General features: G+C 42.9%; 1 protein-coding gene and 1 non-coding gene across 2 annotated transcripts in view; both read right to left on the bottom strand.

Moving 5' to 3' along the window:
* Positions 1-19,549, bottom strand: part of HEATR5A (HEAT repeat containing 5A) — a 106,628-nt gene that overhangs the window by 5,523 nt on the left and 81,556 nt on the right. Inside the window, exons 28-31 of the mRNA XM_049766942.1 lie at positions 15,813-16,061; positions 11,298-11,425; positions 6,998-7,145; positions 5,269-5,541 (exon numbers count right to left, since the gene is read on the bottom strand). Of these exons, the coding sequence (XP_049622899.1) occupies positions 5,269-5,541; positions 6,998-7,145; positions 11,298-11,425; positions 15,813-16,061 (798 nt within the window). The remainder of the gene's footprint in view (positions 1-5,268; positions 5,542-6,997; positions 7,146-11,297; positions 11,426-15,812; positions 16,062-19,549) is intronic.
* LOC126002914 (U2 spliceosomal RNA) lies at positions 17,266-17,460 on the bottom strand. The gene has a single exon (XR_007493511.1). It is a non-coding gene; the product is annotated as a U2 spliceosomal RNA (small nuclear RNA).

Here is a 19,549-nt window from a genome sequence, read left to right as displayed (position 1 = left end):
ATATGGGATGCCGAGATTTAAACCACTGTTCTGTATGTAAGGCAAACGCCCTACCTCCATACTATCTCTCCAGCCTCCTAGGGATCACTTCTTGATGTGATTAGGAACTATATGGGTTGTCTAAATCAAAGCAAGCATTTTACCTGCTCCAGCTCCAGTTAATACAGTTTCTAAAAAGAAAACTAATGAGAAGACACATAAAAGGATACTAGGCTTTAATACTTTTTCATAAAGGATTCAAACTGTTGAAATAATCTAAATAAAAATTTGTGTGTGTGTGTGTGTGTGCTCTTGCTGAGAGGAGGGCTGGAAGGTCCAGCTCATGACATGAAGCTCACCACAGAGTGATGAGTGCAGTTAGAGAAATAACTACATTGAGAACTATCATAACAAATGAATGAATGAGGGAAATAGAAAGCCTGTCTAGAGTACAGGTGGAGATAGGGTGGGGAGAAGGGAGATTCAGGACATTGGTGATGGGAATGTTGCACTGGAGAAGGGGGGTGTTCTTTACATGACTGAAACCCAACTACAATCATATTTGTAATCAAGGTGTTTAAATAAAGATATTAATAAAAAACAAAGAACCACTAAAAAAAAGACTCTTGCTGGGTGTGGAGGACCATATAGAATATTGAAGTTCAAACCCAGGTAGGCCACATGCAAGGCAAACATCCTACCCACTGTAGTATCTCTACATTATTGAAGCTGAGATGTTTTTTAATGTTTAATTTACTTTTGGCAAATAAATCTGAAGATACTATTTATATTATATCACAGTATCTGTTACTAATTGATAAAAGTGTCTTTTGCTATCTAATTGGGTTGACAAGTACTGAATTAATTTTTCTTCTTTTTTGGGGGGGGCCACACCCATTTGATACTCAGGTGTTACTCCTGGCTAAGCGCTCAGAAACTGCCCCTGGCTTGGGGGGACCATATGCCGGGGGATTGAACCGTGGTCCTTCCTTGGCTAGCGTTTGCAAGGCAGACACCCTACCTCTAGCGCCACCTCTCCGGTCCCCTGAATTAATTTTTCTAGTAAGGTAAATTATTCACAATAGAATTTACCATTTATGAAGCAGGAGAGATGATAGCACAGCAATAATGTGTTTGCCTTGCATGCGGCTGACCTAGGAGGGACCTGGTTTGATTCCTGGCATTCCATATGGTTCTCCAGTCTGCAAGAGGCAATTTCTGAGTATTGGGCCAGGAGTTACACCTGAGAGCTACCGGCTGTGACCCAAAACCCATAAAACCAAAAACCTATAAAACCAAAAACAATGTTTAAAAAAATTTCTCATTTAAACTTATTTTTGGGGGGCCATACATGGTGGTATTCAGTGGTTACTACTAGTGGTGCTCAGGAGAATATATGGGATGTCAAGAATCAAACTTTGGGGCCCGGAGAGATAACACAGCTGCGTTTGCCTTGCAAGCAGCTGATCAAGGACCAAAGGTGGTTGGTTCGAATCCCGGTGTCCCATATGGTCCCTGTGCCTGCCAGGAGCTATTTCTGAGCAGACAGCCAGGAGTAACCCCTGAGCACCGCCGGGTGTGACCCAAAAACCAAAAAAAAAAAAAAAAAAAAAAAAAAAGAATCAAACTTTGGATGGCCGTGTGCAAAACAAATAAATGCCCTACCCACTATGCTATTGCTCCAGCCCCCATTTAAACAAATGTGCTTTTTTTTTTTTGGTTTGTTTTTAGGCCACACCCAGTGTCGATGCTCAGGGGTTACTCCTGGGTATACGCTCAGAAATTGCTCCTGGCTTGGGGGACCATATGGGACATTGGGGGATCGAACTGCCGTCTGTCCTAGGGTAGGACGCGCAAGGCAGACACCTTTACAGCTTGCGCCACTGCTCCGGCCGCCCATTTTTTTGTTTTTGGGTCACAACCAGTGGCACTCATGGGTTACTCTTGGCAGGCTTGGGGGACCATATGGGATGCTGGGAATCAAGTTGGAATCTGTCTGGTGTTGGCCGCCCTACTGTTGTGTTTATCACTCTGGCTCTTAAACAATTTTAAAGTGGGCCCGGAGAGATAGCACAGCGGCATTTGCCTTGCAAGCAGCCGATCCAGGAGCAAAGGTGGTTGGTTCGAATCCCGGTGTCCCATATGGACCCCTGTGCCTGTCAGGAGCTATTTCTGAGCAGACAGCCAGGAGTAACCCCTGAGCAACGCCGGGTGTGACCCAAAAAAACCGAAAAAAGTTTTTTTTTTTTTTTTTTTTCGGTTTTTGGGCCACACCCGGTAACGCTCAGGGGTTACTCCTGGCTATGCGCTCAGAAGTTGCTCCTGGCTTGGGGGACCATATGGGACGCCGGGGGATCGAACCGCGGTCCGTCCAAGGCCAGCGCAGGCAAGGCAGGCACCTTACCTCTTGCGCCACCGCCCGGCCCCGAAAAAAAATTTTTTAAGGTATACAATTTATGGGCTGGATCAATAAAAAATATGTTTACCAACTAAGAAGTATTGGTATGTACTAAGTACCTATAACATGCTACAGGGATTTCCTAGAGGTCATTAAACTCTATGGTAAACAGACACATTTATTTTCCATGTGTAATAATTACATATCTTTATGACACATAAAATGACATTGTCACACATAAAAACATGTAATTTGTATACACACACATATAAAAACAGAGCATACTGTAAGTCTGAGTTTTTAGGGAAGCTTTCAAAGATGAGGTAGGCCTGAAATTGAACTTTTAAAGGAAGGCAGATTACAAAAAGAGAAGGAATGAGGCTGATTTACTTCAAAAATATCATTTACAATGGTATGCATATGAATCCATCTGGGCTGAATAGTCACACAAGGCCGGAGCAGTTGCGCAAGTGGCAGGGCATTTGCCTTGCATGCCTAACTTAGGACGGAACACGGTTAGATCCCCTGGTGTCCCATGTGGTCCCCCAAGCCAAGGGCATTTTCTTTTTTTCCTTTTTATTTTTTTAGGAGCAATTTCTGAGCACATAGCCAGGAGTAATCCATGAGAGTCACCAGGTGTGGCCCAAAAAAGCCAAAAAAGCCAAAAAAAAAAAAAAAGAAAAAGAAAAAGAAAAAAAGAAAAGAAACAATGTATGTAGTGCTATATTTGTTTTAAATGTCGCAATGGTTTTGTGGCTCCCTGGGTTTTTTTTTTCCCTGTCAGAAAGGAGTCCAAGTGGTTTTTCATGTCTAGAAGGTTGCAGACACCTGCCCTAGGACCACAAAAACACAATACACAACAATGCCTCTGCACACCTATATTCATTGCTGTGCTATTTACAATAGCCAGAATTTGGAAACAATCCAGATGCCCAAGGACAAATGAGTGGCTAAAGAAACTGTGGTACATAAACACAATGGAATACTATGCACTGGAAACTATTATGCTGAGTGAAATGAGTCAGAGGGAGAGATAGACACAGAATAGGCTCACTCATCTGTGTGATTTAAGAAAAATAAAAGATAGTATGATAATAATACCCAGAAACAATAGAGACTTATTTTTTGCTTTGTTTTTGGGCCACACCCAGCAGTGTTACTTCTGGCTCAGAAATCGCTCTGGCAGGCACAGGGGACCATATGGGATGCTGGGATTTGAACCACCATCCATCTTGGATCGGCTATGTGCAAGGCAAACGTTCTACCATTTGTACTATCTCTCTGGCCAGCCAGAGACAATAGAGATGAGGTTTGACCAGTCATGATATAAAGCTTACCATAAAGGTAAGTGCAGTTAGAGAAATAACTATACCAACAACTGTCATGGCAATGGTAGTGAGAGAAATAGAATGCCTGTATTGAAGACAGACAGGGAGTATGGGAGGAAGGAGATGGGGGACATTGGTGGTGGGAAGATTGCATGGTGATTAGGGTGTACTTTTTATAACTAAAACCCAACTATAAACATGTTTGTAACCATGGTGACTTAATAAAGATATTCAACAATAATAAAAAACTAAGTCACAGATTTTTTTTCCACTTTGGGAAGCCCACATATTCTTGAACACAAATTCCTCTTTTCCCTCACAACTTTTTTTTTTGTTTGTTTTGGGTCACACATGGTGACGTTCACAGGTTACTCCTGGCACTGCACTCAGAAATCGCTATTGGCAGGCTCAGGGAACCATATGGAATGCCAGGAATTGAACCACCGTTGGTCCTGGGTTGGTTGTGTGCAAGGTGAATGCTCTACTGCTGTGTTATCTCTCAGGCCCAGGCCCCTCTTTCTTTCTTTTTGTTTTTGGGTCACACTTCGTGCCATCAGGGTTTACTCCTGGCTCTGTGCTCAGAAATTACTCAGAGATCGAAGGCTCAGGGGAACATATGGGATGCTGGGAATCGAACCCAGGTCTGCCCTGGGTTGGCCACATGCAAGGCAAATGCCATACTGCTGTGCTATCATTCTGGCTCCTTCCCTCACAACTTTCTAAGTAAATTTCCTTCAACAAAAACTATTTTACTTCATTAAAAAGAAAAATGATAGTGACAGAGAAGGTGGTTGGAGAGATAGTACAATGGGTAAGAACTAACCAAGCAAGAGGCCTTCCTGGGTTAGATTCCTGCATTCCATATGGTCCCCTAAACCTTGCCAGGAATGACCCCTGAATGCAAAGGCAGGATTAAGTCCTGAACACAGTGCCCTTCTTCCCCAAACCAAAGAAATAAAAATATTATCCACATAGGTGACGGAGCGATGGTGCAGCAGTAGGGCGTTTGTCTTGCACGCGGCTGACCTAAGACGAAATGCGGTTTGATCCCCTGGCGTCCCATATGATCCCTCAAGCTGGGAACGATTTCTGAGCACATAGCCAGAAATAACCCCTTAGTTTTGCCTGGTGGGGGAACCCCAAAAAATTATACACATAAGCCAAAGTGACAGTACAGTGGGTAGGGTATTTGCCTTTCATGTAGCTGAGTCAGATTTGATCCTTGACATCCACACAATCCCTGGAGTCCATCAGGTGTGATCCATGAGCATGGAGACAAAAGTAACCCCAGAGCACCACCTTTGTGGCCCCCAAACTGCCCCCAAAATAATTAGCCACAGAAGTATGTATCTGTCTACAGTACAAGCTGTCTCAACATTTACTTTGATCCTTTTTTTAAAAGCAGACTACTAACATGTTATGTTAATATTAAAGGATAAAAACAAATCTAAACTTTCAGGGCATCATTAATTTAATGAAGGATTAGGAACCATTACTTCTACTATCTGTAAAACTGATCTCCCCTTCCAGCACCAAGTAGAGCAAGCACATTCCACAGCATACCTTCAGGGGAGCACACTGCTGGCAGCTCTGCGAGAATAAACAATGCAGCTGAGACCAATTTACTCCCATCTTCTGACAGCACCTGTGGCTTGGGAGCTTTTATTCCTGGGCTGCCAGTCAATTTAGGATTTAGCCCGGGCAACTGTCTAACCAGAATGCATACACACAATTCCAGTGTTGCAAAAACCAAAGATTTTCCAGGCACAAGTCCTCCTGTGTCTTTTCCCTCTCCAAACTCAGGCAAAGTTTCTTTTTCAGCAGCACCATCATCAACTGAAAGAGAAAGAATAGAGTCAAGTAAATGCTTCCTGAAGGGTTTGTTTCCAATAGGTGTTAATTTAGTTCATTCCTTCTTATGTTTCCACACTGCTTTTTCTTTCATTCTTTAATACTCAAGACACTTGCTATTTAAATATATTGCCTATAGGCTGGAGAAATAGTACAGAGGTTAAGAAACTTGCTCTGTTTATATGGCTTGATTCCCAGCATCCCAGAGTCCCCAAAGCCTGCCAGGAGTGATTCCTGAGTGGAGTGTCAGGAGTAAACCTAGCAATTTTGGGCCCAGCAGTGCTCAGGGATCAGTCCCTGGAGGTTCTTGGGGAATTATCTATGGTGCTGGGGATCTAATAAAGGTTGATCAAGTGCAAGGCAAGTACTATCTTTTCACTTCTTTTTGTTTTTTTTTGGGGGTCACACCCGGCAGCGCTCAGGGGTTACTCCTGGCTCTATGCTCAGAAATCGCTCCTGGCAGGCTCGGGGACCATATGGGATGCCAGAATTAGAACCACTGTCCTTCTGCATGCAAGGCAAACGCTCTACCTCCATGCCATCTCTCCGGCCCATCTTTTCACTTCTTATGACTTTTACTGCATAGGATCCAAAAAAATTATGGGTAATTCCTCAAGCCTTAAAATATAGTCTAATTCAGTGTTTTTCAACTGGGACTGTATAACTCCTTGTGGGTCCCAGAATATTCCATGGGGACTACAGGTAAAACCATGTAAACAAGAAGTCACAGCATGAGACTAGGGAGCAGTTGGTAGGAGGTGGCATCCCTAGAAAGGTTGAAAGAAAGCTGCAATTGAAAGAAGGTTGAGAAGTTTTGAAGTTAAAATGTGAACTGTTAACTAGGTCTGTAGCACTGACCCTGTGAACCCTAAATATTGATATTGGTTGGGCTGAAGAGGAAACAAGATCTTTTAGGAAGCTGCTATGCTAGGTATCTCTTTTATTATTATTAAATATCTATCTCTTTTATTATTATTATTATTATTTTGGTATGACACTCCTAGTAGACCCTAGAGCAAGGATGCAACTAGGGCCACACACTCACTTGTGATCAGTACCATATAAGATAACACAGATTAAAGGTAAGCTGACTGCATTGGAGAGCAAGCACCCTACCTGCTATATTATTCCTATGTCCCTAGTAAGAATTAACTTAGGACACCAGATAACTTAATAATAAAGACACATAGCAATACTTTTTTTTTTTTTTTTGGTTTTTGGTTTTTGGGCCACACCCGGCATTGCTCAGGGGTTACTCCTGGCTGTCTGCTCAGAAATAGCTCCTGGCAGGCACTGGGGACCATATGGGACACTGGGGTTCGAACCAACCACCTTAGGTCCTAGATCGGCTGCTTGCAAGGCAAACACAGCTGTGCTATCTCTCTGGGCCCACATAGCAATACTTTTAAAAATGATGGTGCCTTAAAAAGTTAATTGTTACCTTCTGCACTTCGTCTTTTCTCCTTTATGTGTTCCTGTGCTGCACAGATAATCTGCCTCACCACTTCCAATGAAGCCAACTGAATGGAAGGAGATTCTCTGGTCAAAATAACTCGATGTAGTACATTCAACAACTCAATACCCAAGTCCTAGAATAGAAAACAGGTGAATTGGAAATTATAGCTTCTTTAAAAAATATATCTATGTTATAAGCCATGAGAAAATTCATAAAAAACATGTAACAAATTATTCACACACACAAAAAGGAGAAAGTTATGTAATACTTGTTCCATTTTAACCAATTCCGAATTGTTTTTTGTTCAAATCCTGTAGAAAGTGGCACTAAGGGGCCGGGAAGGTGGCGCTACAGGTAAGGTGTCTGCCTTGCAAGCGCTAGCATAGGACGGACCGCGGTTCCATCCCCTGGCGTCCCATATGGTCCCCCCAAGCCAGGGGCGATTTCTGAGTGCATAGCCAGGAGTAACCCCTGAGTGTCAAACGGGTGTGGCCCAAAAACCAAAACCAAAAAAAAAGTGGCACTAAAATAAAAAAGTAATTTTTGGGCCTGAGTGGTGGCGCAAGTTTTGCACGCGCTAGCATAGGATGGACCCCCAGCATACCATATGATCCCCCAAGTCAGGAGTGATTTCTGAGCGCAAATCTAGGAGTAACCCCTGAGCATCATTGGGTATGGTCGAAAAACCAAAACAAACAAACAAGTCATTTTCATGCAGATCCTAAACTGGGAAAATAGAATATTGGCAAAGTAAGATGAAAACTTTGGGTAAGGGGCTGGAGTGATAGCATAGCAGGTAGGGCAATTTCCTTACATGTGGCCAACTAGGGTTCGATCTCTGGCATTCCATATGGTCCCGAGCCTACTAGTACTAATTCCTGAGGACCACAGGGTAAGCCTTCCCCCCACTAAAAGGAAAAAAAATCTAAATGAGTATAAAATGAATTAAAAAAAAAACCCCACCATACAGAATCTCAGATTTACATTAAGGTTTTCTAGTAATAAGAATGCTGAAGAAGGGCCGGGAGAGATAGCACAGCGGCATTTGCCTTGCAAGCAGCCGATCCAGGACCAAAGGTGGTTGGTTCAAATCCCGGTGTCCCATATGGTCCCCCGTGCCTGCCAGGAGCTATTTCTGAGCAGACAGCCAGGAGTAACCCCTGAGCACTGCCGGGTGTGGCCCAAAAACCAAAAAAAAAAAAAAAAAAAAAGAAAGTTGACTGTAAGGTCGGAGAGATAGATGGAGGTAAGGCATTTGCCTTTCGTGCAGAAGGTTGGTGGTTTGAATCCAGGCATCCCATATGGTCCCCTGAGCCTGCCAGGAGCAATTTCTGAGCATAGAGCCAGGAGCAATCCCTGAGCGCTGCCAGGTGTGACCCAAACCACCACCCCCCAAAAAAAAAAGAAAGTTGACAGTAATTAAAAATAGAATATATCTATCTAGAAAAAAAACACACCAAATAACTATTTTATTTTCTACTTTTATATTGGTAACCCTATTAGTACTATTTATCTTCGAAATAGTAAATTTATCTTTAAAATGCTTTAGTTTGTTTTTAGGATACACCCAGCAGTGCTCAGGGCTTACTCCTGGCAGAGCACGGGGGACCATATGCAGTTCCAAGCTGAACTGATGTTGGTTGCATGAAAGCAAGAACCTTGTATAATGAAGTATAATGAAGCAGGTAGGGTGTTCGTCTTGCCCGTGGCTCACCAGGGATTCCCAGGTATTCCATATAGTCCCCTGAGCACTGCCAGGAGAGATCCTTGTGCAGAGCTTAGGGCAGAGCCAGGAATAATTTCTGCATACTGCCTGGTGTGACCCCAAATCAAAACAACAACAAAATAGAAAGAAAGCAAAAGCTTTAACCTCTATACTATATATCTAGCCCCTATTACAGTTGTCTTTTTTTGGGGGGGAAGGGGCACAGCCAGCAGTACTCAGGGTTTACTTCTGGCTCTGTGCTCAGAAATCACTCCTGGCAGGCTTGGAGGACCACATGGGATGCTGGGTATCAAACCCAGGTCCATCCCCAATTGTTGCATGCAAGGCAAATGCCCTACTGATATGCTATTGCTCCAGCACCTATTATACCATATACAGATTCCTATTATTTTATACACAGACCCCAATATACCTAAACTGGTCCCCAGGAAAGACCTATTTTTTTTTTTTTGGCCAGAGTTAAAGAATTTATTGGTTTGTGTTAGGAAAGACCTTATAGAAAATATGCTGTACTATGATGAACAGTGAATCTTTTTCTTTTTTTTTTTTTTTTGGTTTTTGGGTCACACCCGGCAGCGCTCAGGGGACCATATGGGATGCTGGGATTCGAACCACCGTCCTTCTGCATGCAAGGCAAATGCCCTATCTTCATTCTATCTCTCCCCAGAATTTTCTAAGATAAAAAGAATATTTGTGGGGCTGAAGAGATAGCATGGAGGTAAGGCATTTGCCTTGCATGCAGAAGGACAGTGGTTCGAATCCTGCCATCCCATATGGTTCCCCGAGCCTGCCAGGAATGGTTTCTGAATGTAGAGCCAGGAGTAACCCCTGAGTGCTGCTGGGTATGGAGCCCCCCCTCAAAAAAAAGAGTATTAGTACTTTTTTTTGTTTTTTTTGTTTTTGTTTTTTCAGCCACAACTGGTGATGCTCAGGGGGGATACTCCTGGCTATGTGCTCAAAAACTGCTCCTGGCTTGGAGGACCATATGGGATGCTGGGGGGATCTAACCATGGTCCGTCGTAGGCTAGTGAGCACAAGGCAGCCACCTATGGCTTGGGCCACCATACTGGATCCAGTATTTGTACTTCCTAATTAAAAAATATAACTCTGAGGCTGGAGCAATAGTACAGCGGGAAGGGCATTTGTCTTGCACATGGCTGCTCCGGGGTGGACCCGGGTTCAATCCTCAGCATCCCACATGGTACCTGAGCCTGCCAAGAATGATTTCTGAGCACAGAGCCAGTAGTAATGCCTGAGTGCTGCTGGATGAGGCCCAAAAAGCAAAATATAATATATACATATATATGTATATATGCATATACATACATATATACACATACATGTAACTCTGGCATTAATCCTGGAAAGAATATATTAGTGACATAGGATGACAGTATGCTTGAGAAAACAGTTCAAGGAAGTGTCATGCTTGTAAAGTGATCTTTTTCTTGTTGCCACAACTAAATCAGATATTGGTGTCTGACTCCACCTACAGTCTAGCCAATTTGGAAGGAGAACTCTAATAGAAATTTTCTATTTCTTTTTTTTTTTTTTTTTGGTTTTTCAGGCCACACCCATTAGATGCTCAGGGGTTACTCCTGGCTACACGCTCAGAAATTGCCCCTGGCTTGGGGGGACCATATGGGACACCAGGGGATCGAACCGTGGTCCTTTCCTTGGCTAGCGCTTGTAAGGCATACACCTTACCTCTAGCGCCACCTCCCCGGCCCCGAAATTTTCTATTTCTTTTTTTTTTTTTTTGGTTTTTGGGCCACACCCGGTAACGCTCAGGGGTTACTCCTGGCTATGTGCTCAGAAGTTGCTCCTGGCTCGGGGGACCATATGGGACACCGGGGGATCGAACCGCGGTCCGTCCAAGGCTGGCGCAGGCAAGGCAGGCACCTTACCTTTAGCGCCACCGCCCGGCCCCAATTTTCTATTTCTAATAGAAAAATACTAGAGGAACCTATCAGATTATCTTTTTAGAAAATGAAACATATGAAGCTGATGTGTATGAAGGACAGGACGCATAGACGCAACAGTGACAAAGAATGCCACATTGGCTACTGTTCTGGACAGAGTACTGCTGAACATTCTCTCACCATTCTACTGAGGAGCTTCTGAATAGTCTTGGGTTGCAGGCACAGTAGAAAGAGGGAGAATGTGGGGTAAGAAGCATGATTGCTTCTAGATCAGCACTATTGTGGGTAGTGTTCCAGTTCTCAGGCCTTGTAAAGGCTTTTAGTTTTCTTTCTTTTTTTTTTTTTTTGGTTTTTGAGCCACACCCGGCGCTGCTCAGGGGTTACTCCTGGCTGTCTGCTCAGAAATAGCTCCTGGCAGGCACGAGGGACCATATGGGACACCGGGATTTGAACCAACCACCTTTGGTCCTGGATCGGCAGCTTGCAAGGCAAACACGGCCCTTTAGTTTTCTTTTTATTTCTCAGTGTTTACTTTCTGTACACTGCAGTAACATAAATATGTTTCTCTTTCTAATTCTTGAAATTTATAGAAGTCTCACACCCCCCAAAAAAAAGCCAAAACAAAACAAGAAATCACCTGATCACTGCCAATTTTGGATCTGGGCCAAGGAACATCGAGAAGGGCCTGTAAAGCATGTAAACATGCAGTAATGCTTTCCATAGTTGCATCTGCACGCAAAGAACATAGAAATTCCACACTGATACCTGTAGAAAGCAGAAAAAGAGAAGGAGGCTTGAGATTTTTAGTTTAATAATACAATAAAAAAAAAAAAAGGGTAGCAAAAAGGGTTGTAAATAAAAGCCATAATGATGGGATCGGACAATAGCTCAGAGGGTAGGGTGTTTGCCTCACAATAGGCTGATCTGGGTTCAATCCAGGTATCAGCACTGCCAGGAATGGTTTCTGAGTGCAGAATCTGAAGTAACCTCTAAAAATCATTGGATGTGGCCCCCAAACCAAATGACCACTTCCCCAAACCCCCACAACCCCCCCCAAAGTCTCATAATGAAAGTAAAATAAGTGATAAGGCAGGTCACTTAATAACCTATATATATATTTTGTTTTTGTTTTTTGTTTTGTTTTGTTTTTGTTTTTTGGGCTGCACTCCGCAGCACTCAGGGTTACTACTTGTTCATGGCTCTGCACTCAGAAATCATTCCTGGCAGGCTTGGGAGGACCATATGGGATGCTGGGGATTGAACCTGGGTCAGCTGTGTGCGAGGCAAAAACCCTACCTGTTGTGCTATTGCTCCAGCTCCTTCATAGCTTTTTTTTGAGCTCAGGAACCATTGTGCCCACTGAGATACCCCTAAATCCAGTTCCTTGGTAGCCTGATTTTAGCTACATGTTCACAAAAAAAATATCTCAATTAGGTTGATGTACTATTGTGTAGTTGCTATGACAAATTAAAGATATAAAAACTATAACAAAACTACATCAAACTTTTTGACATCTACCCCAAGGTCCTAAAAACAGTATTCCCAAAACCCCAATAAACCAAAAACTATACTTATATATTAATTGCAGCATTATTAAAAGTAGTTAAGATATGTGGGCTCAATAAAGGGGAAAAAAAGATATGGGGGCTGGAGAGATAGCATGGAGGTAGGGCATTTGCCTTGCATGCAGAAGGATGGTGGTTCGAATCCCAGCATCCCACATGGTCCTCCGAGCCTGCCAGGAGTAACACCTGAAATACCACCACCACCAACAACAACAACAAAAGTAGTTAAGATATGGAAACAGGGCCCGGAGAGATAGCACAGCAGTGTTTGCCTGCAAACAGCCGATCCAGGACCAAAGGTGGTTGGTTCAAATCCCGGTGTCCCATATGGTCCCACGTGCCTGCCAGGAGCTATTTCTGAGCAGACAACCAGGAGTAACCCCTGAGCACTGCCGGGTGTGACCCAAAAACCAAAAACCAAAACCAAAACCAAAAAAAAAAAAAAAAAGATATGGAAACAATCCAAGTGTCCTTGAATGAATGGCTAAAGAAACTGGCAGGCCAGAGAGATAGCACAGTGAATCAAGTTCTTGCCTTGTACTTGGCTGACCTGAACTTGATCTTCACCATCACATATGAATCCCTGAGCACCTGATAAGGAAATTACACATGGGCAATGTCTAACTGATAACTGGCCTGTAGAGCCAGTTTGCAACTAGGATATGCTCATGAGATATTGGTGAGTGGACACTCAATTGTTGAAACTGTGTTGAGTGTGGAGATGAAATACTGTTAAGTTAAAAAAAAGTTCTATTATTAAAAGTACTGCAGGGGTGGGGGGGGCTTGCTCTTTTAGACTGTGTTATTCCTTGAAATGTATCTCATTTGCTTGTCGAAGTTTCTTTGCTTGTTTATTTCCATACCAGAGAAGCCTGTGTTCTCTTTTTCTTTTCCCTTCTTTCCTCCTTCCCTCCCTCCCTCCCTCCCTCCCTCCTTCTATCCTTCATTTTCTTCCTTCTTTCTTTTTTCTCTTTTTTCTTTTGGCCATACCTGGTGCTCAGGAGTTACTCTCGGCTACGCATGCAGAAATTACTCCTGGCAGTACTGAAGAGACCATACAGGATGCTGATGATCAAACCCAGGTCAGCCACTTGCAAAGCAAATGCTCTACCCACTGTATTATCACTCTGGGAGCCTGTGCTTTCTCTTTTGAACAAGTACTTCTCCATTTCTACCCTATCCCATCACATCTAAGTAAGTTTCAATAAAAACTTAAAAGAGGGCTGGAGATATAGCACAGCGGTAGGGCATTAGCCTTGCACACAGCCGATTCAGGACAAACAGTGGTTTGAATCCTGGCATCCCATATGATCCCCTGTGCCTGCCAGGAGCGACTTCTGAGTGCAGAGACAGGAGTAACCCCTGAGCACTGCCAGGTGTGACCCCAAACCAAAAACAAACAAAATAAGAAATACTGAAGGGGCCAGAGATAAAGCACAGGTGTAGGTAGGGCACTTGACTTGCACATGGCTGATGGAAATTCAATCCCAGGTACTCCATATGAACCTCTGAGAATTGACAGGAATGATTCCTGAGTACAGAGACTGGAATAAGTCCTGAACATTGCCAGGTGTGATTCAACCCTCTTGTCCTCTCCTTCTGGAGAATCTCCAAATAAACAGAAGTAGTGCAAAGGACTAGATGGTACAGGGGTTTAAGAGTTTAAGGGTTGGGCCCGGAGAGATAGCACAGTGGCTTTGCCTTGCAAGCAGCTGATCCAGGACCAAAGGTGGTTGGTTCGAATCCCGGTGTCCCATATGGTCCCCCATGCCTGCCAGGAGCTATTTCTGAGCAGACAGCCTGGAGTAACCCCTGAGCACCGCCGGGTGTGACCCAAAAACAAACAAACAAACAAACAAAAAAAAGAGTTTAAGGGTTGGGCCCAGAGAGATAGCACAGCGGTGTTTGCCTTGCAAGCAGCCGATCCAGGACCAAAGGTGGTTGGTTCAAATCCCGGTGACCCATATGGTCCCCTGTGCCTGCCAGGAGCTATTTCTGAGCAGATAGCCAGGAGTAACCCCTGAGCACCGCCAGGTGTGTTCCAAAAACCAAAAAAAAAAAAAAAAAAAAAAAGAGTTTAAGGGTTTAAGCCTTACATGAGCCCAACCGTAGAGATATCCATGGAACCACAAATGGTTTCCTAAGAACTGTCAGGAATAAGCCTTGAACACAGCTGAGTATAGCCCAAAATAAAAACAAATAAAATAAAAAAATTAAAATATCGCAAATCACAGTGCTAAAAACTAGAAAACCACAACAACCCCCCCAGTAAATGCCCCCAATTTAAAAAATAAGAAAATTAAATCAGACAATACACCATACATACTCGAGTATAAGCTGACCTGAGTATAAGCCGACCCCCCTAATTTTGCCCTAAAAACTGAAAAATTAGTGATTCGAGTATAAGCTGAGGTGGAAAATGTAGCAGCCACAGGTAAATTTCAAAAATAAAAATATATACCCAAAACAATTACAATTGAGGAATCAGTACATAAGTAAATATATGATTATATTTACAATACATGATTGTTTGATATACTGTATACCACATTAACCCATAGTATTCAATAGCAACTTTTTTGTTTTTGGTTTTTGGATCACACCCAGCAGCGCTCAGAGGTTACTCCTGGCTTTGTGCTCAGAAATTGCTCCTGGCAAGCTCGGAGGACCATATAAAATGCCAGGATTTGAACCACTGTCCTTCTGCATGTAAGGCAAACGCCCTCCTTCCGTGCTATCTCTCTGGCCCCATCAATGGCAACTTTATTAAAGTGAATAAACTGGAGCTGGAGAGATATCATGGAGGTAAGGCATTTGCCTTTCATGCAGAAGGTCATTGGTTCGAATCCCGGTATCCCATATGGTCCCCCGAGACTGCCAGGAGCAATTTCTGAGCCTGGTGCCAGGAGTAACCCCTGAGCACTGCTGGGTATGATCCCAAAACAAAACAAAACAAAACAAAAAAAGTGAATAAACCATTTAACATAGTAAAGCACTGTAAATAAATGGTTAAAAATACTGAATCCTGGGTCCGGAGAGATGGCACAGTGGCGTTTGCCTTGCAAGCAGCTGATCCAGGACCAAAGGTGGTTGGTTCAAATCCCGGTGTCCTATATGGTCCCCCGTGCCTGCCAGGAGCTATTTCTGAGCAGACAGCCAGGAGTATCCCCTGAGCACCGCTGGATGTGACCCAAAAGTAAAAAAAAAAACAAAAACTGAATCCTTATACTCCAAACCCCCTGATTATAAGGACTCAGGACTTATATTTATTTACACAACTTTACTGTCTTAAATGGGTTTTTCACTTAATAAAATGTGCCACTGAATAGTGTAGGTTAAATAGTTCAGTAGCATACAGTTCAGTTCAGTCGGTCTACCTCTTCAGCTCAGCCGTGACTTGTGAACTGATCTGAAGCACCATCCCCCCTCCAGCAGATGGCAGAAGACGACTGGAAACTACCTGCATTTGATTTGGTGAGCACACACTTAATCAAATAACCTGTTATGACCCGTGTATAAGCCGAGTTTGGTGTTTTTAGCACAAATATCGATAGCTGAAAGGCAGCGAGGGAAGCTTGGATACTAACCTAAAATAAGATGCAACCTATCGGTATAGACATCCTCAGGAGACTTAACTGTAGTTCCAGATAAAGAACCCTGACACATGGAAGTTGGTGTTACAGGTCTGGAGAAATTAGATGTTCCTTCATCTGGGTCAGACACAATAAAACCTGTGCTAGAAAGCCACAGTGCAGTTGCATGGAGAATGAGTGCCCAGGAGTTGCAATAATGCAATTTTGCATTTTCACTGGTATCTGCTGTGTAGAAAGCACCACCTAAAAAATGATAAGGCAAACACATTTAGGGATATGAAATTGGGCTGGAGTGATAGTATAGTAGGTAGGACATTTGCCTTGCATGTAACTGACCTGGGTTCGATTCCTGGCATCCCATATGGTTTTCTCCAAGCCTGCATGGAGTAATTCCTGAGTGTCGCTGGATGTGCCCCACCCCCCAGCAAAAAGGCATAAAATAAGAAAAGAAATGAACTCACAATGTATTTTCTTTATTCTCTTTTCCATCTGTTCCAAAGTTCCTTTGTAGCCCAACCCAGTCAATTTCCTTATAGCACAAAGTAGCTACTTTCTTTTTCCCTGTTTTTTGAACCATATCCCACAATATTCATGGGTTACTCCTGGCTCTGCACCCAGGAATTGTTCCTGGCAGTCCTGGTGTAGGGGTAGGGAACTATATGGGATACTTGGGATCAAATCTGGATTTGTTTCTGTTTTTGGGCCATACCTGGCAGTGCTCAGTGGTTACTCCTAGCTCTGCTGTTAGGAATCTTTCCTGGTATTCTTGTGGAATCATATGAGATACTAGGGATAGAACCTGGGTCAGCTGTGGGCAAGGCAAATGTCTTACCTGCTGTACTATTGCTCCGGAACCTCAAGTTGTTTTCAAATGTTTTCATTTTTCTAGGAATATAACAGCTATGTCATGAAGTTGATATGGCTTCAAACTTAAAAGAAATATGCAGACTAACTCAATCAAATCTTTTAAACAAATAGGGGCCAGTGAGGTGGCGCTAGAGGTAAGGTGTCTGCCTTGCAAGCGCTAGCCAAGGAAGGACTGAGGTTTGATCCCCCGGCGTCCAATATGGTTCCCAAGCCAAGGGCAATTTCTGAGCGCTTAGCCAGGAGTAACCCCTGAGCATCAAATGGGTGTGGCCCCAAACAAACAAACAAAAAAACCAAACAAAAAATAATGTGTGCATGTGTTTAAAATAAATATTAATACCACTTAGTTATATTCAATACTAATATTAATGTTTTGCTTTTCATAAATTTTTGGGTCACACCTGGCTGTGTCAGGAATTACTACTGACTCTGTCTGTGCTCACTGCTTGGGGGAACCACATGGGATGGCAGAGATTGAAGCCAGGTCAGCCAGGTACAAAGGAATCACCCTTTATATTACCACTGTGTTATTGCTCTGCCCACTTAAATTTATTCTTTTCTTTCTTTCTTTTTTTTTTTTTTTTTTTGCACCATTCCTGGAGGTACTGCATTACCAGGTCAATCAATGCATGGAATGGACGGAGCAAGCTCCTATTCCAGTTCCAAGTGCCAAAAATCCATTTAATATATTGTCGTCGGATAGACGATGTATCAGATATTAAACTGATAAGAACAGATACTGCACTTGATCTTAGCCAAAAGGCCGAGAAGCGATTATTTAATTTATTCTTTTTTATTTTTTTTTTTTTTGGTTTTTGGGTCACACCTGGCAGTGCTCGGGGGTAACTCCTGGCTCTATGCTCAGAAATTGCTCCTGGCAGGCTCAGGGGACCATATGGAATGCTGGGATTCCAACCACCGACCTTCTTCATGAAAGGCAAACACCTTACCTCCATGCTATCTCTCCAGCCCCTAAATTTATTCTTAAAAAAAATTTGAGGGGGGCCCGGAGAGATAGCACAGCGGCTTTTGCCTTGTAAGCAGCCGGTCCAGGACCATAGGTGGTTGATTCGAATCCCGGTGTCCCATATGGTCCCTTGTGCCTGCCAGGAGCTATTTCTGAGCAGACAGCCAGGAGTAAGCCCTGAGCACTGTAGGGTGTGACCCAAAAACCAAAAAAAAAAAAAATTTCGAGTGGGACTGGAGAGATAGCACAGCGGTAGGGCATTGCCTTGCATGCAGCCAATTCAGGGCAAATGGTGGTTCGAATCCTGGCATCCCATCTGGTACCCCGGGCCTGCCAGGAGCGATTTCTGAGCACAGAGCCAGGAGTTACCCCAGAGTGTTGCTGGGTGTGACCCATAAACAAACAAACAAACATAACAAAAAAATTTCTAGGGTTAGGGAGTTAAGGTATTTGCTGTTCCCCAGCACCACACAGTCTCCTCTGAACACCAACAATAGGGCTGATCTCTGAGCACAAAGCTAGGAGTAAGCCCTGAGGAGCACTGAGTTTGTTCTGAGTACCTAAGTAAGCCAATTCTCTCCACCATTATGAATCTAAAACTTTAGGGAACGAAGAAATAACTCAAAGAATGGAACATATACCTCATATGCTAGAGCTTTAGGAGTGACCCCCAGTGATCTCCTGCACCACTGCAAGAGTAAGCATTTTAGACAGTAGTAGCCCCCAAGGACTATTGGCTGTGTCTACCCTCAAAACAAAACCAAAACATCCTAAAATGAAAATTCTTGCTTAGTACTTCTCCCCAAATCACTGTAAATCATTTTCATGTGCTTTTATACTTACTTTCACAATAGATATTTATATTCATATTGATATATGCTATTATTTTATGTTTACATGTATTTAAGAGGAAAAATTGGAGAAGAGAAGAAGGGGGGTTTAAGATATGATAGTGGGAGTGTTCTCTCTTGAATGTGATTCTCTATCTCTGTGTCTCTTTCATAATCTGGCAATTCCTAAATAAAACTATTTAACTTAAAAAAACTATCAGTGGGGGTCTAAGAGATAGTACAGGAGTTATGGCACTTGCTTTGCATTCCACCAATCCCAGTTCAAACCTCTGGCACCACATATGAACTTATGGTTCCCCAGCATTACTAGAAATTCCAGAGTCACAAGTAGCCTTTTGCACTGCTGGGTATGGTTCAAAAATAAAAGAAAAAAAAAAAATCCAAAATGGCAGTAGGCTATATTTGTGATTAAAATTAGGCATTAAACAGAATTTATATTAATTTGCTTTTCAGGCCAGAGAGATATTACAAATTGTAAGGCATTTGCATTGAACGTAGTTGAACTAGGTTCAGTCCTGAATATGGCACTGAATATGGTCTCCTGAGCCTTGCTTGCCATGAGTGACTGTTAGCAGAGCCAGGAGTAAGACCTGAGCAACATAGGGTATAGACCCCAAATAAATAACTAAATATATACAATTTGCTTTTTTTTTGCCTATTATTATTATTTTTATTTTTTGTTTTGTTTTGTTCTTTGGGTCACACCCAGAGTTGCTCAGGGACAACTCCTGGCTCTGAAGTCCCTCCTAGCAGGCTCAGAGGGTCCTATGGGATGCTGGCATTCATACCACTGTTGGTCCTGGATCAGGTGTGTACAAGGCAAACACCCTACCACTGAGCTATCTCTCCACCCCCCCCCATAGTATTCTTATATCTACTTATAAATATCTTCATCTTCCATTCATTTGATGATAAATATGTCATTAAATCAGTTTATTTCCATTATATGTTACTGAAAGTAAATGCACACTAGACATATTTCTCTGTGTATAATCGTACTTGGTATTTTACTAGGACAATTAAATTTTAAATTTCTGAGACAGGGG

This window comes from Suncus etruscus, chromosome 2, assembly GCF_024139225.1.
Source record: "Suncus etruscus isolate mSunEtr1 chromosome 2, mSunEtr1.pri.cur, whole genome shotgun sequence".
Classification (NCBI taxonomy): domain Eukaryota; kingdom Metazoa; phylum Chordata; class Mammalia; order Eulipotyphla; family Soricidae; genus Suncus; species Suncus etruscus.
This window is presented reverse-complemented; position numbering and strand designations above follow the sequence as displayed.